This window comes from Nerophis ophidion, linkage group LG01, assembly GCF_033978795.1.
Source record: "Nerophis ophidion isolate RoL-2023_Sa linkage group LG01, RoL_Noph_v1.0, whole genome shotgun sequence".
In the NCBI taxonomy this organism is placed as follows: Eukaryota; Metazoa; Chordata; class Actinopteri; order Syngnathiformes; family Syngnathidae; genus Nerophis; species Nerophis ophidion.
In genome coordinates, this window is record NC_084611.1 from 2,034,006 (window position 1) to 2,050,324 (window position 16,319).

General features: G+C 47.2%; 1 protein-coding gene across 1 annotated transcript in view; it reads left to right on the plus strand.

Moving 5' to 3' along the window:
* The window catches only part of LOC133548117 (phosphatidylinositol 3-kinase regulatory subunit alpha-like), a 30,569-nt gene extending 14,275 nt beyond the window's left edge, over nucleotides 1–16,294 (plus strand). The window contains exons 9-17 of the mRNA XM_061893508.1: nucleotides 201–309; nucleotides 369–467; nucleotides 545–725; nucleotides 783–908; nucleotides 8,882–9,024; nucleotides 9,172–9,348; nucleotides 9,484–9,558; nucleotides 12,167–12,337; nucleotides 14,838–16,294. Of these exons, the coding sequence (XP_061749492.1) occupies nucleotides 201–309; nucleotides 369–467; nucleotides 545–725; nucleotides 783–908; nucleotides 8,882–9,024; nucleotides 9,172–9,348; nucleotides 9,484–9,558; nucleotides 12,167–12,337; nucleotides 14,838–15,027 (1,271 nt within the window). The 3' untranslated portion in view covers nucleotides 15,028–16,294. The remainder of the gene's footprint in view (nucleotides 1–200; nucleotides 310–368; nucleotides 468–544; nucleotides 726–782; nucleotides 909–8,881; nucleotides 9,025–9,171; nucleotides 9,349–9,483; nucleotides 9,559–12,166; nucleotides 12,338–14,837) is intronic.
* The last annotated feature ends 25 nt before the right edge of the window (nucleotides 16,295–16,319 follow it).

Below are 16,319 nucleotides of genomic sequence, written 5' to 3' on the forward strand. Positions count from 1 at the left end.
AAGGTGCGGACATGGAGCCAGGCGGCGGGGGAGACTTGGTCCTCTGCTACATCAACATGAAGAGTCCAGGTAGAGTTGCTGTGGACAGGTCATTAGGGCATTGTAGGGGACCCGTCGTTGCCATGGTTACAGTGGATGAAATCACTGTTTGTCTGCTGGAAGACACAGGAAGTTGACCCGCGTCTCCGTCTTGGTTTCAGCTTTGCCTCCCAAGCCGGCCAAGTCCTCCACGCCGGCGGCCGCCTCGTGCACCTTCAACAACAGCATGGCGCTGCAGGACGCCGAGTGGTACTGGGGCGACATCTCCAGGTAACGCACGGCCACCTGTACGCACGCACAGAGGGGCTTTTTACCACTTCCTGTTTCAGGGAGGAAGTCAACGAGAAGCTACGGGACACCGCCGACGGCACCTTCTTGGTGCGGGACGCCTCCACCAAGATGCACGGGGATTACACGCTGACCCTGAGGTGAACGCCGCCACCTTGTCCTCGCCATGTGCACAGGTGAGGGTTACAAAGTTGTGTGTGCGTGTGTGTGCGTGCAGGAAGGGAGGCAACAACAAGCTGATCAAGATCTTCCATCGGGAGGGCAAGTACGGCTTCTCAGACCCGCTCACCTTCAGCTCGGTGGTGGAGCTCATCAACCATTACCGCCACGAGTCTCTGGCGCAGTACAACCCCAAGCTGGACGTCAAGCTGCTCTACCCGGTCTCCAAGCACCAGCAGGTACGCTCGCCCCGGCGCCGCCACACCTGTGCCCGCCTCTGACAGGGTGTCCTTCAGGACCAGGTGGTGAAGGAGGACAGCGTGGAAGCCGTGGGCAAGAAGCTCCACGAGTACCACCTGCAGTACCAGGAGAAGAACCGCGAGTACGACCGGCTGTATGAAGAATACACCAGAACCTCTCAGGTAAACACGCACGCTTCTTTCTGACCCACAGTGGAAAACTATTCCACACACACTCTTCCTGCAGGCCAAGTGGAGGGATCTACCTCCTTCTTACACAGTCCTGCTCCAAGGTCTGCATCCACCTGTAAAGGACATCATGTCATGGCTGTCTGGACTTTACAATCATTTCTACAACTCTTATTTTGTTGTGATGTAGTGATTGGAGCACATACTTGTGGCTCACACAAAACATTCATGAAGTTTGCTTCTTTTATGAATTTATTATGGCTCTACTGAAAATGTGAGCTGGGTCAAAAGTATACGTACAGCAATGTTAGTATTTGCTTACATGTCCCTTGGCAAGTTTACCTGCAATAAGGTGCTTTTGCTAGCCATCCACAAGATTCTGTTTACATTTTGGACGTCTAAGTTGGTGCAGTTCAGCTAAATGTGTTACTTTTATGACATGGACTTGTTTCTTCAGCATTGTCCACACCTTTGAGTCAGGACTTTGGGAAGGCCTGTCTAAAAAAAAAAACTAGGGATGCACCGAAATGAAAGTTTGTGGCCGAAGCCGAATAATGAATGCAGTTTTTCACAATTTTTTAAATATTGCATAGCCTAGAATAAATCTTTAGACATGTTTTTCAAATAAAGTAATTTTTTATTGAATATTGACATTTCTTTAATATTCCAGTAGCCTTTGCTTTTCAAACAAAGCACAAAGTTTTTCATTTATATTAGGCCTTCAAACAAAACATGCATTCCAAAAAAAAACAAAGTGCATTAAAGTGGATAAACCCACAACAAATGAATTATTGTCCTTTTGGCAAAAGTCTGCTTAGCCACAGTAGATATGCTAATAATGTAAACAGAAGGCTCAAGTAAATCTCAATAAGTGTGTGCTTGTAACCTCATACACTTATACAGGTAGCCTACACAACAGGCTAATAATGTAAACAGAAGGCTCAAGTAAATCTCAATAAGTGTGTGCTTGTAACCTCATACACTTATACAGGTAGCCTACACAACAGGCTAATAATGTAAACAGAAGGCTCAAGTAAATCTCAATAAGTGTGTGCTTGTAACCTCATACACTTATACAGGTAGCCTACACAACAGGCTAATAATGTAAACAGAAGGCTCAAGTAAATCTCAATAAGTGTGTGCTTGTAACCTCATACACTTATACAGGTAGCCTACACAACAGGCTAATAATGTAAACAGAAGGCTCAAGTAAATCTCAATAAGTGTGTGCTTGTAACCTCATACACTTATACAGGTACACAACATATCCCAACGTCACCGCGTCAAAAACTTGCGTTACACGCCACTATTCGGCTTTGTTTTTAACTCATTCCACCGAAGGCCGAATGTGGCTTTTTTTGCCATATTCGGCCGAATATATTCGGTTACCGATTAATCGGTGCATCCCTAAAAAAAAAAACCTTCATTCTAGCCTGATTTAGCCATTCCTTCACCACTTTTGAGGTGTGTTTGGGGTCATAGTCCAGTCAGAACACCCAACTGCGCCCAAGACCCAACCTCCCCCCTGATGATTTTAGCTTGTCCTGAAGAATTTGGAGCTAATCCTCCTTTTTCATTGTCCTGTTTAAAGCAGCAAAACAGGCCCAGAGCATAGTACTACCACCACCATGCTGGACGGTAGACATGGTGTTCCTGGGATTAAAGGGCCTCACTTTTTCTCCTCCAAACATATTGCTGGGTGTTGTGGCCAAACATCTCAACTTTTGTTTCATCTGACCACAGAACTTTCCTCCAGAAGGTCTTAAATGTGTCCATGTGACATGTAAGCAAATATTAACATTGCTGTACGTATACTTTTGATTGCTCACATTTTCAGTAGAGCCGTAATAAATTCATAAAAGAAGCAAACTGCATGAATGTTTTTTGTGAGCAACAAGTATGTGCTCCAATCACTACATCACAACAAAATAAGGTTTGTAGAAATGATTGTAAAGTCCAGACAGCCATGACATCATGTTCTTTACAAGTGTACGCACACTTTTGACCACCACTGTATATATTTATTTATGAAAAGTGTTTACTGATAATACAAGCATGTTTAATTACTTTATTTGATGAAGACAAGAATATAAGTCGGTGATGACTTGCAAGGTAGTTCCAGGCTATAATTGAGCTGCAGTTGCTACAATCCTGGACATGCGCCAGAATTTTAACGCAAAAAAAAAATATATATATATATTTTTTCAATTTACAGTAATATGCTGTAAAGAACACAATAAAATGTATTTTTATTTGATGGGTAGTTTTGTCAGGTTGAAGCACTGACATTTATTAATCAGACAAGAAGCAAGGAACCCGGCAGAGACAGAGTTCAATAGTGCTCATGAGGAGAATGCTTAGTCACAGTCTCGCCCTACACTCTAAGTTCCAGCTCCCGCGTCACTCTTTTTATTCAGAGTTCCATGGTCAACATCACTGAGGCTGCCTCTAAAAGGAGTGGTCACATATATTATGCAGGTCCAGGGCGCTTAGTACGTGACGGAATGTGATGTGGCCTTGTCCCCGCTTTGTCATCTTATGTTCATTGAGGTCCTTGAAGTCTATGTCTTGTCTGCGTGTTGTCATCTTATCTTCGTTGAGGTCCTTGAAGTCTATGTCTTGTCTGCGTGTTGTCATCTTATCTTCGTTGAGGTCCTTGAAGTCTATGTCTTGTCTGCGTGTTGTCATCTTATCTTCGTTGAGGTCCTTGAAGTCTATGTCTTGTCTGCGTGTTGTCATCTTATGTCCATTGAGGTCCTTGAAGTCTCTGTCTTGTCTGCGTGTTGTCATCTTATCTTCGTTGAGGTCCCTGAAGTCCTTGGCTGCCAGCGAGCCAAAACAAATACGACATCTGTGACTGAGGCCACCCTTCAGACAAGAAGTTTGTTCTTGCATAGATTAGTAAAAGAGTCTAACTTGAGCACAATAGCTAATAACTAAAGCAACAGACTTCAAGCATACTAAAGTTAGTGTGATAATATACACATAATTATTCTAACAAGTTTGCTGTAAAATCACAAGTCAATCAGACATGTTTGGAAAGTATGATAATATAGTGTAATATTTCTTACATTCATGGATACCATTAAAGTTGAAAAGGCATGCAATTTAAAGCAGTAGATATCATTTCTCTTGTCAAAAAGAAACATGCATGACATGTGATGAGAAGATGTGAAGTCTTATGTTGACACTCATCACAACCAGGTGTGTGCGGGCCACATGAAACTCTGACACCTGAGTGCTGGCATGACAGCATGATGTCTCCTAGCTGGACACTTGACTACCCCAGCAGAGACATGGCCTAAAAACTATGAACAATATTTGATTTGGTATTTACAAAAGCCAAAAGTAGTGAAGTTGTCACCTTGTGTAAATGCTAAATAAAAGACAAGATATTTCATCTTCACACTGACTAACTCAAATAATGATGAAGTTAGAATGTAATGGCAGCAACACATGTCAAAAAAGGCATTTTTACCAGTGTGTTACATGGCCTTTCCTTTCAACAACACTCAGTGCAGCTTTGGGAAGTGAGGAGACACATTTTTGAAGTGGAATTCTTTCCCATTCTTGCTTGATGTACAGCTTAAGTTGTTCAACAGTCTCCTGACTCATATTTTAGCCTGCACACACTTTCAATGTCTGGACTACAGGCAGGCCAGTCTAGTACTATGAAGCCAGGCTGTTGTTAACACCTGGCCTGGCATTGTCTTGCTGAAATAAGCAGGGGCGTCCATGATGACAACATATGTTGCTCCAAAAGCTGTATGTACCTTTCAGCATTAATGGTGCCTTCACAGATGTGTAAGTTAGTCATGTCTTGGCCACTAATACACCCCCATACCATCACACATGCTGACTACCACACTTTCACCCTAGAACCCCCATACCATCACACATGCTGACTACCACACTTTCACCCTAGAACCCCCATACCATCACACATGCTGACTACCACACTTTCACCCTAGAACCCCCATACCATCACACATGCTGACTTCTACACTTTCACCCTAGAACCCCCATACCATCACACATGCTGACTACCACACTTTCACCCTAGAACCCCCATACCATCACACATGCTGACTACCACACTTTCACCCTAGAACCCCCATACCATCACACATGCTGACTACCACACTTTCACCCTAGAACCCCCATACCATCACACATGCTGACTACCACACTTTCACCCTAGAACCCCCATACCATCACACATGCTGACTTCTACACTTTCACCCTAGAACCCCCATACCATCACACATGCTGACTACCACACTTTCACCCTAGAACCCCCATACCATCACACATGCTGACTACCACACTTTCACCCTAGAACCCCCATACCATCACACATGCTGACTTCTACACTTTCACCCTAGAACCCCCATACCATCACACATGCTGACTACCACACTTTCACCCTAGAACCCCCATACCATCACACATGCTGACTACCACACTTTCACCCTAGAACCCCCATACCATCACACATGCTGACTACCACACTTTCACCCTAGAACCCCCATACCATCACACATGCTGACTACCACACTTTCACCCTAGAACCCCCATACCATCACACATGCTGACTTCTACACTTTCACCCTAGAACCCCCATACCATCACACATGCTGACTACCACACTTTCACCCTAGAACCCCCATACCATCACACATGCTGACTACCACACTTTCACCCTAGAACCCCCATACCATCACACATGCTGACTACCACACTTTCACCCTAGAACCCCCATACCATCACACATGCTGACTTCTACACTTTCACCCTAGAACCCCCATACCATCACACATGCTGACTACCACACTTTCACCCTAGAACCCCCATACCATCACACATGCTGACTTCTACACTTTCACCCTAGAACCCCCATACCATCACACATGCTGACTACCACACTTTCACCCTAGAACCCCCATACCATCACACATGCTGACTACCACACTTTCACCCTAGAACCCCCATACCATCACACATGCTGACTACCACACTTTCACCCTAGAACCCCCATACCATCACACATGCTGACTACCACACTTTCACCCTAGAACCCCCATACCATCACACATGCTGCCTACCACACTTTCACCCTAGAACCCCCATACCATCACACATGCTGACTACCACACTTTCACCCTAGAACCCCCATACCATCACACATGCTGACTACCACACTTTCACCCTAGAACCCCCATACCATCACACATGCTGACTACCACACTTTCACCCTAGAACCCCCATACCATCACACATGCTGACTACCACACTTTCACCCTAGAACCCCCATACCATCACACATGCTGACTACCACACTTTCACCCTAGAACCCCCATACCATCACACATGCTGACTACCACACTTTCACCCTAGAACCCCCATACCATCACACATGCTGACTACCACACTTTCACCCTAGAACCCCCATACCATCACACATGCTGACTACCACACTTTCACCCTAGAACCCCCATACCATCACACATGCTGACTACCACACTTTCACCCTAGAACCCCCATACCATCACACATGCTGACTACCACACTTTCACCCTAGAACCCCCATACCATCACACATGCTGACTACCACACTTTCACCCTAGAACCCCCATACCATCACACATGCTGACTACCACACTTTCACCCTAGAACCCCCATACCATCACACATGCTGACTACCACACTTTCACCCTAGAACCCCCATACCATCACACATGCTGACTACCACACTTTCACCCTAGAACCCCCATACCATCACACATGCTGACTACCACACTTTCACCCTAGAACCCCCATACCATCACACATGCTGACTACCACACTTTCACCCTAGAACCCCCATACCATCACACATGCTGACTACCACACTTTCACCCTAGAACCCCCATACCATCACACATGCTGACTACCACACTTTCACCCTAGAACCCCCATACCATCACACATGCTGACTACCACACTTTCACCCTAGAACCCCCATACCATCACACATGCTGACTACCACACTTTCACCCTAGAACCCCCATACCATCACACATGCTGACTACCACACTTTCACCCTAGAACCCCCATACCATCACACATGCTGACTTCTACACTTTCACCCTAGAACCCCCATACCATCACACATGCTGACTTCTACACTTTCACCCTAGAACCCCCATACCATCACACATGCTGACTACCACACTTTCACCCTAGAACCCCCATACCATCACACATGCTGACTACCACACTTTCACCCTAGAACCCCCATACCATCACACATGCTGACTACCACACTTTCACCCTAGAACCCCCATACCATCACACATGCTGACTACCACACTTTCACCCTAGAACCCCCATACCATCACACATGCTGACTACCACACTTTCACCCTAGAACCCCCATACCATCACACATGCTGACTACCACACTTTCACCCTAGAACCCCCATACCATCACACATGCTGACTACCACACTTTCACCCTAGAACATGGTCCTTTTCCTCTTTGGTCCACAGTTCCCAAAAACTATTTGAAATGTGGCCACATCAGACCCCAGAAGATTTTCCCACATTGCATCAGTCCATCTTAGATGAGCTCCGCCCAGCAAAGCTAGTTTCTGGGTGTTGTTGATAAATGGTTCTGGCTTTGCATAGTAGAGTTTTAACTTGCACCTACAGATGTAGCGACCATCTGTAGTTACTGACAGTGGTTTTATGAAGTGTTCCTGAGCCCATGTGGTGATATCCTTTACACACTGATATGGCTTGATGCAGTAGCACCTGAGGGATGGAAGGTGTGTAATATCATGGCTTATGTGCAGTGATTTCTCCACATTCTCTCAACCTTTTGATGATATTACTGAGCGTGGATGGTGAAATCCCCAAATTCCTTGAGAAATGTTGTTCTTAAACATTTTGCTCAGGCATTTGTTGACAAAGTGGTGACCCTCGCCCCCTCCTTGTTTGTGAATGAGTGATTATTTCATGGAAGCTGCTCTTCTAGCCAATCATGACACCCACCTGTTCCCAATTAGCCTGTTCACCTGTGGCATGTTCACAATAAGTCTTTGATGAGCATTCCTCAACTTTCTCACTCTTTTTTGCCACTTGTGCCAGCTTCTGTGAAACTGTTGCAGGCATCAAATTCCAAATGAGCTAATATTTGCAAATAGTAACAAAGTTAGTCCGTGTGAAGATGAAATATCTTGTCTCTGCAGTCGATTCATTTGAATATAAGTTGAAAAGGAGTTGTTTTTATTCAACATTTACACAAGGTGACAACTTGACTGCTTTTGGGGTTTGTAGAAATATAATCTACATGTGCCAACTATTTATTACAACATGGTTCTATTGGGTCTTTTATTGTGAAGGCTGTCTGAATAAGGCGAGGTGATGACAATTGCTGATTAGTAGTTTCTCCTACAAAAAAAGAAGTAAATAGAAAGCGTGGTAATATTTACACTGCAGCTGTCTGAAGTCTGGAGAGTTCTCTGAAAGATGGTTGTTGTCCTCATATGCTTTTTGTCCATCTTGCTGCCTAGTCTTGGCGGAGAGCGAAACTGAAAGTTAACCCGTGTGTGTGTTTGCCAAGTAGGTTGTGTCCTTAAACATAATGTAGCGTGCGTGAAACTATTATCCTAACAGTCTTAAAGTCCTCCTGTGTCCAAGGACTTATGTCCCCAGCAAACAAAAGTGATGAAACATTAGTGAAATCGATAATCCTCTGATCGCTGTAGTCGCCGGTATCGTTGTTATCCACATAACTGTATCGTCCTACGACGTGTTGTGTAACATGTTTATGTCCTGGTCCCTCAGCGATGCTCGTAGTAAACATATTTGCTGCCACGGACAACTGTAGAGGGACGTTAGCCGTCTGCTGTAGGTGTCGCCACATGAGACAGGAAGTAGGCGGGTGTCGTGACGGCGACTTGTGTCCTCTCCTGGGCCCGCAGGAGATCCAGATGAAGCGGACCGCCATCGAGGCCTTCAACGAGACCATCAAGATCTTCGAGGAGCAGTGTCAGACGCAGGAGCGCTTCAGCAAGGAGTACATCGAGAAGTTCCGCCGGGAGGGCAACGACAAGGAAATCCAGAGGTAGGCTGTTGCCGTGGCAACGCTGCAGCTGTTGCCGCGGAAACCCGGCCCCAAAGCGTGCCGAGCGGCCGTGGGTTCCTGACGCAGCAGCGGAGGGCCTAGTTTGGTGGTCTCTCTGGTCACGTGACCGCTGTCCCGTGTCCCCAGGATCGTGGAGAACTACGACAAGCTGAGGTCACGCATCAGCGAGATCGTGGACAGCAAGCGCCACCTGGAGGTGGACCTGAAGAAGCAGGCGGCCGACTACAGAGAGATCGACAAGAAGATGAACAGCATCAAGCCGGACCTCATCCAGCTGCGCAAGACCAGAGACCAGTACCTCATGTAGGCCGCCCGCCTCACCGCCTGCACCGCGCTGGCAGGTTGCTGATCTGTGTGTGTGCGTGTGTGTGTGTGTGTGTGCGTGCGTGTGTGTGTGTGCGTGTGTGCGTGTGTGTGTGTGTGTGTGTGTGCCCGCAGGTGGCTGACACAGAAGGGGGTCCGCCAGAGGAAGTTGAACGAGTGGTTGGGTCTGAAGAACGAGACCACAGAAGAGTAAGTTCACAATGTCCCGCTGGTGCGTTCAAGTGAGTCGGTACATTTCAGCAGCAGATGTCTGGGACCTCGCGTTAACTTTCTCAAATACCTCAATGCTGACTGACACTTGAACTCACCACTGACTGACACTTGAACTCACCACTGGCTGACACTTGAACTCACCACTGGCTGACACTTGAACTCACCGCTGACTGACACTTGAACTCACCACTGACTGACACTTGAACTCACCACTGACTGACACTTGAACTCACCACTGACTGACACTTGAACTCACCACTGACTGACACTTGAGCCCACCGACTGACACTTGAGCCCACCGACTGACACTTGAGCCCACCGACTGACACTTGAACTCACCACTGACTGACACTTGAGCCCACCGACTGACACTTGAACTCACCACTGACTGACACTTGAGCCCACCGACTGACACTTGAACTCACCACTGACTGACACTTGAGCCCACTGACTGACACTTGAACTCACCACTGACTGACACTTGAGCCCACCGACTGACACTTGAACTCACCACTGACTGACACTTGAGCCCACTGACTGACACTTGAACTCACCACTGACTGACACTTGAGCCCACTGACTGACACTTGAACTCACCACTGACTGACACTTGAGCCCACCGACTGACACTTGAACTCACCACTGACTGACACTTGAGCCCACTGACTGACACTTGAACTCACCACTGACTGACACTTGAGCCCACCGACTGACACTTGAACTCACCACTGACTGACACTTGAGCCCACTGACTGACACTTGAACTCACCACTGACTGACACTTGAGCCCACCGACTGACACTTGAACTCACCACTGACTGACACTTGAGCCCACTGACTGACACTTGAACTCACCACTGACTGACACTTGAGCCCACTGACTGACACTTGAACTCACCACTGACTGACACTTGAGCCCACCGACTGACACTTGAACTCACCACTGACTGACACTTGAGCCCACTGACTGACACTTGAACTCACCACTGACTGACACTTGAGCCCACTGACTGACACTTGAGCCCACTGACTGACACTTGAACTCACCACTGACTGACACTTGATCCCACCGACTGACACTTGAGCCCACCGACTGACACTTGAGCCCACCGACTGACACTTGAACTCACCACTGACTGACACTTGAGCCCACTGACTGACACTTGAACTCACCACTGACTGACACTTGAGCCCACCGACTGACACTTGAACTCACCACTGACTGACACTTGAGCCCACTGACTGACACTTGAACTCACCACTGACTGACACTTGAGCCCACCGACTGACACTTGAACTCACCACTGACTGACACTTGAGCCCACTGACTGACACTTGAACTCACCACTGACTGACACTTGAGCCCACGGACTGACACTTGAACTCACCACTGACTGACACTTGAGCCCACTGACTGACACTTGAACTCACCACTGACTGACACTTGAGCCCACCGACTGACACTTGAACTCACCACTGACTGACACTCGAGCCCACCGACTGACACTTGATCCCACTGACTGACACTTGAACTCACCACTGACTGACACTTGAACTCACCACTGACTGACACTTGAGCCCACCGACTGACACTTGAACTCACCACTGACTGACACTTGAGCCCACTGACTGACACTTGAACTCACCACTGACTGACACTTGAGCCCACCGACTGACACTTGAGCCCACTGACTGACACTTGAACTCACCACTGACTGACACTTGAGCCCACCGACTGACACTTGAGCCCACCGACTGACACTTGAGCCCACCGACTGACACTTGAACTCACCACTGACTGACACTTGAGCCCACCGACTGACACTTGATCCCACCGACTGACACTTGAACTCACCACTGACTGACACTTGAGCCCACTGACTGACACTTGAACTCACCACTGACTGACACTTGAGCCCACTGACTGACACTTGAACTCACCACTGACTGACACTTGAGCCCACCGACTGACACTTGAGCCCACCGACTGACACTTGAGCCCACCGACTGACACTTGAACTCACCACTGACTGACACTTGAGCCCACTGACTGACACTTGAACTCACCACTGACTGACACTTGAACTCACCACTGACTGACACTTGAGCCCACCGACTGACACTTGAACTCACCGCTGGCTGACACTTGAACTCACCACCGACTGACACTTGAGCTCACCACCGACTGACACTTGAACTCACCACCGACTGACACTTGAACTCACCACCGACTGACACTTGAACTCACCACCGACTGACACTTGAGCCCACCACTGACACCCAAACTCACTGACTGACACCTGAACACACCACTGACATTTGAACTCACCGACTGAAGCTCAAACTCCCAAATGAGACCAAACTCACCGCCAGCTGACATTCATATTCCTGATTGACACCTGAACGCACCACTAAGCTTGGTGTTGTGTTCAGGAAGTGATGTCAGGTGTGTGTGCGTGTGTGTGTGTGTGTGTGTGTGTGTGTGTGTGTGTGTGTGTGTGTGTGTGTGTGTGTGTGTGTGTGTGTGTGTGTGTGTGTGTGTGTGTGTGTGTGTGTGTGTGTGTGTGTGTGTGTGTGTGTGCAGCGAGTACAGCATGGTGGAGGATGAGGAGGACCTTCCTCACCACGACGAGCGACTGTGGCGACTTGGAAACATCAACCGTCTTCAGGCTGAATCTCTGCTGCGCGGAAAGAAGGATGGAACCTTCCTGGTGCGAGACAGCAGCAAGCAGGGCTGCTACGCCTGCTCTGTGGTGTACGTCTGACACACAGTGTTACTATTCAAACATACTACACACACAGTGTTACTATTCAAACATACTACACACACAGTGTTACTATTCAAACATACTACACACACAGTGTTACTATTCAAACATACTACACACACAGTGTTACTATTCAAACATACTACACACACAGTGTTACTATTCAAACATACTACACACACAGTGTTACTATTCAAACATACTACACACACAGTGTTACTATTCAAACATACTACACACACAGTGTTACTCTTCAAACATACTACACACACAGTGTTACTCTTCAAACATACTACACACACAGTGTTACTCTTCAAACATACTACACACACAGTGTTACTCTTCAAACATACTACACACACAGTGTTACTCTTCAAACATACTACACACACACTGTTACTCTTCAAACATACTACACACACAGTGTTACTATTCAAACATACTACACACACAGTGTTACTATTCAAACATACTACACACACAGTGTTACTATTCAAACATACTACACACACAGTGTTACTATTCAAACATACTACACACACAGTGTTACTATTCAAACATACTACACACACAGTGTTACTATTCAAACATACTACACACACAGTGTTACTATTCAAACATACTACACACACAGTGTTACTCTTCAAACATACTACACACACAGTGTTACTATTCAAACATACTACACACACAGTGTTACTCTTCAAACATACTACACACACAGTGTTACTCTTCAAACATACTACACACACAGTGTTACTCTTCAAACATACTACACACACAGTGTTACTATTCAAACATACTACACACACAGTGTTACTATTCAAACATACTACACACACAGTGTTACTATTCAAACATACTACACACACAGTGTTACTATTCAAACATACTGCACACACAGTGTTACTATTCAAACATACTGCACACACAGTGTTACTCTTCAAACATACTACACACACAGTGTTACTCTTCAAACATACTGCACACACAGTGTTACTATTCAAACATACTGCACACACAGTGTTACTATTCAAACATACTACACACACAGTGTTACTCTTCAAACATACTACACACACAGTGTTACTCTTCAAACATACTACACACACAGTGTTACTCTTCAAACATACTACACACACAGTGTTACTCTTCAAACATACTACACACACAGTGTTACTATTCAAACATACTACACACACAGTGTTACTCTTCAAACATACTACACACACAGTGTTACTATTCAAACATACTACACACACAGTGTTACTCTTCAAACATACTACACACACAGTGTTACTATTCAAACATACTACACACACAGTGTTACTCTTCAAACATACTACACACACAGTGTTACTCTTCAAACATACTACACACACAGTGTTACTCTTCAAACATACTACACACACACTGTTACTCTTCAAACATACTACACACACAGTGTTACTCTTCAAACATACTACACACACACTGTTACTCTTCAAACATACTACACACACAGTGTTACTCTTCAAACATACTACACACACAGTGTTACTATTCAAACATACTACACACACAGTGTTACTCTTCAAACATACTACACACACACTGTTACTCTTCAAACATACTACACACACAGTGTTACTCTTCAAACATACTACACACACACTGTTACTCTTCAAACATACTACACACACAGTGTTACTCTTCAAACATACTACACACACAGTGTTACTCTTCAAACATACTACACACACACTGTTACTCTTCAAACATACTACACACACAGTGTTACTATTCAAACATACTACACACACAGTGTTACTATTCAAACATACTACACACACAGTGTTACTCTTCAAACATACTACACACACACTGTTACTCTTCAAACATACTACACACACAGTGTTACTCTTCAAACATACTACACCTCTCTTTCACACACAGTGTTACTCTTCAAACATACTACACACACACTGTTACTCTTCAAACATACTACACACACAGTGTTACTATTCAAACATACTACACACACAGTGTTACTATTCAAACATACTACACACACAGTGTTACTCTTCAAACATACTACACACAGTGTTACTATTCAAACATACTACACACACACTGTTACTCTTCAAACATACTACACACACAGTGTTACTATTCAAACATACTACACACACAGTGTTACTCTTCAAACATACTACACACACACTGTTACTCTTCAAACATACTACACACACAGTGTTACTCTTCAAACATACTACACCTCTCTTTCACACACAGTGTTACTCTTCAAACATGCCTGCTCTACTGTGTGATGATGTTGCTGCAAGCACTGATCTACAGTCTTCTACTTGTGTACTAAGTGTGTGTGTGTGTGTGTGTGTGTGTGTGTGTGTGTGTGTGTGTGTGTGTGTGTGTGTGTGTGTGTGTGTGTGTGTGTGTGTGTGTGTGTGTGTGTGTGTGTGTGTGTGTGTGTGTGTGTGTTCGTTCCAGGGTGGACGGCGAGGTGAAGCACTGTGTCATCAACAAGACGAGTACAGGCTTCGGTTTCGCTGAGCCGTACAACTTGTACGCGTCCCTGAAGGAGCTGGTGCTGCACTACCAGCACACCTCACTGGTGCAACACAACGACTCACTCAACGTCACGCTGGCCTTCCCCGTCTACAGCCAGCAGCGACGCTGACACGCCCACTTTCCAACATGGCCCGCCTCCCCGTCTACAGCCAGCAGCGACGCTGACACGCCCACTTTCCAACATGGCCCGCCTCCCCGTCTACAGCCAGCAGCGACGCTGACACGCCCACTTTCCAACATGGCCCGCCTTCCCGTCTACAGCCAGCAGCGACGCTGACACGCCCACTTTCCAACATGGCCCGCCTTCCCGTCTACAGCCAGCAGCGACGCTGACACGCCCACTTTCCAACATGGCCCGCCTTCCCGTCTACAGCCAGCGGCGCCGCTGACACGCCCACTTTCCAACATGGCCCGCCTTCCCGTCTACAGCCAGCAGCAACGCTGACACGCCCACTTTCCAACATGGCCCGCCTTCCCGTCTACAGCCAGCGGCGCCGCTGACACGCCCACTTTCCAACATGGCCCGCCTTCCCGTCTACAGCCAGCAGCGACGCTGACACGCCCACTTTCCAACATGGCCCGCCTCCCCGTCTACAGCCAGCAGCGCCGCTGACACGCCCACTTTCCAACATGGCCCGCCTCCCCGTCTACAGCCAGCAGCGACGCTGACACGCCCACTTTCCAACATGGCCCGCCTCCCCGTCTACAGCCAGCAGCGCCGCTGACACGCCCCCTTTCCAACATGGCCCGCCTTCCCGTCTACAGCCAGCGGCGCCGCTGACACGCCCACTTTCCAACATGGCCCGCCTTCCCGTCTACAGCCAGCAGCGACGCTGACACGCCCACTTTCCAACATGGCCCGCCTCCCCGTCTACAGCCAGCAGCGCCGCTGACACGCCCACTTTCCAACATGGCCCGCCTCCCCGTCTACAGCCAGCAGCGCCGCTGACACGCCCCCTTTCCAACATGGCCCGCCTCCCCGTCTACAGCCAGCAGCGCCGCTGACACGCCCCCTTTCCAACATGGCCCGCCTTCCCGTCTACAGCCAGCGGCGCCGCTGACACGCCCACTTTCCAACATGTGCTTCCTGTCCAAAGTGGAACTATGACGGAGGACTTTGGACCCGCCTTCCCTGTCAAAATGAGGTACTGACGCGGCGGCCTCTGACTGAGCTAATTCCAAAGACTCCGCCCCCTTCTTTGGGCGCCGTCCGAACCCCTCATCACGAAACACTTTTGCTTTTCCGGCGCGTTGACGTTTGGAGTCCAGTATTTAACACCCGTTGCCGCGGCAACCACCTGTGCTTTCACCATGCTCTTACTTTGAAATGTTTTTCACCTAATCAACTTTGTGTCAATAAAAGACTTTTGGCTCAATGGCGGCGTCACGTTTCCTCTGCGG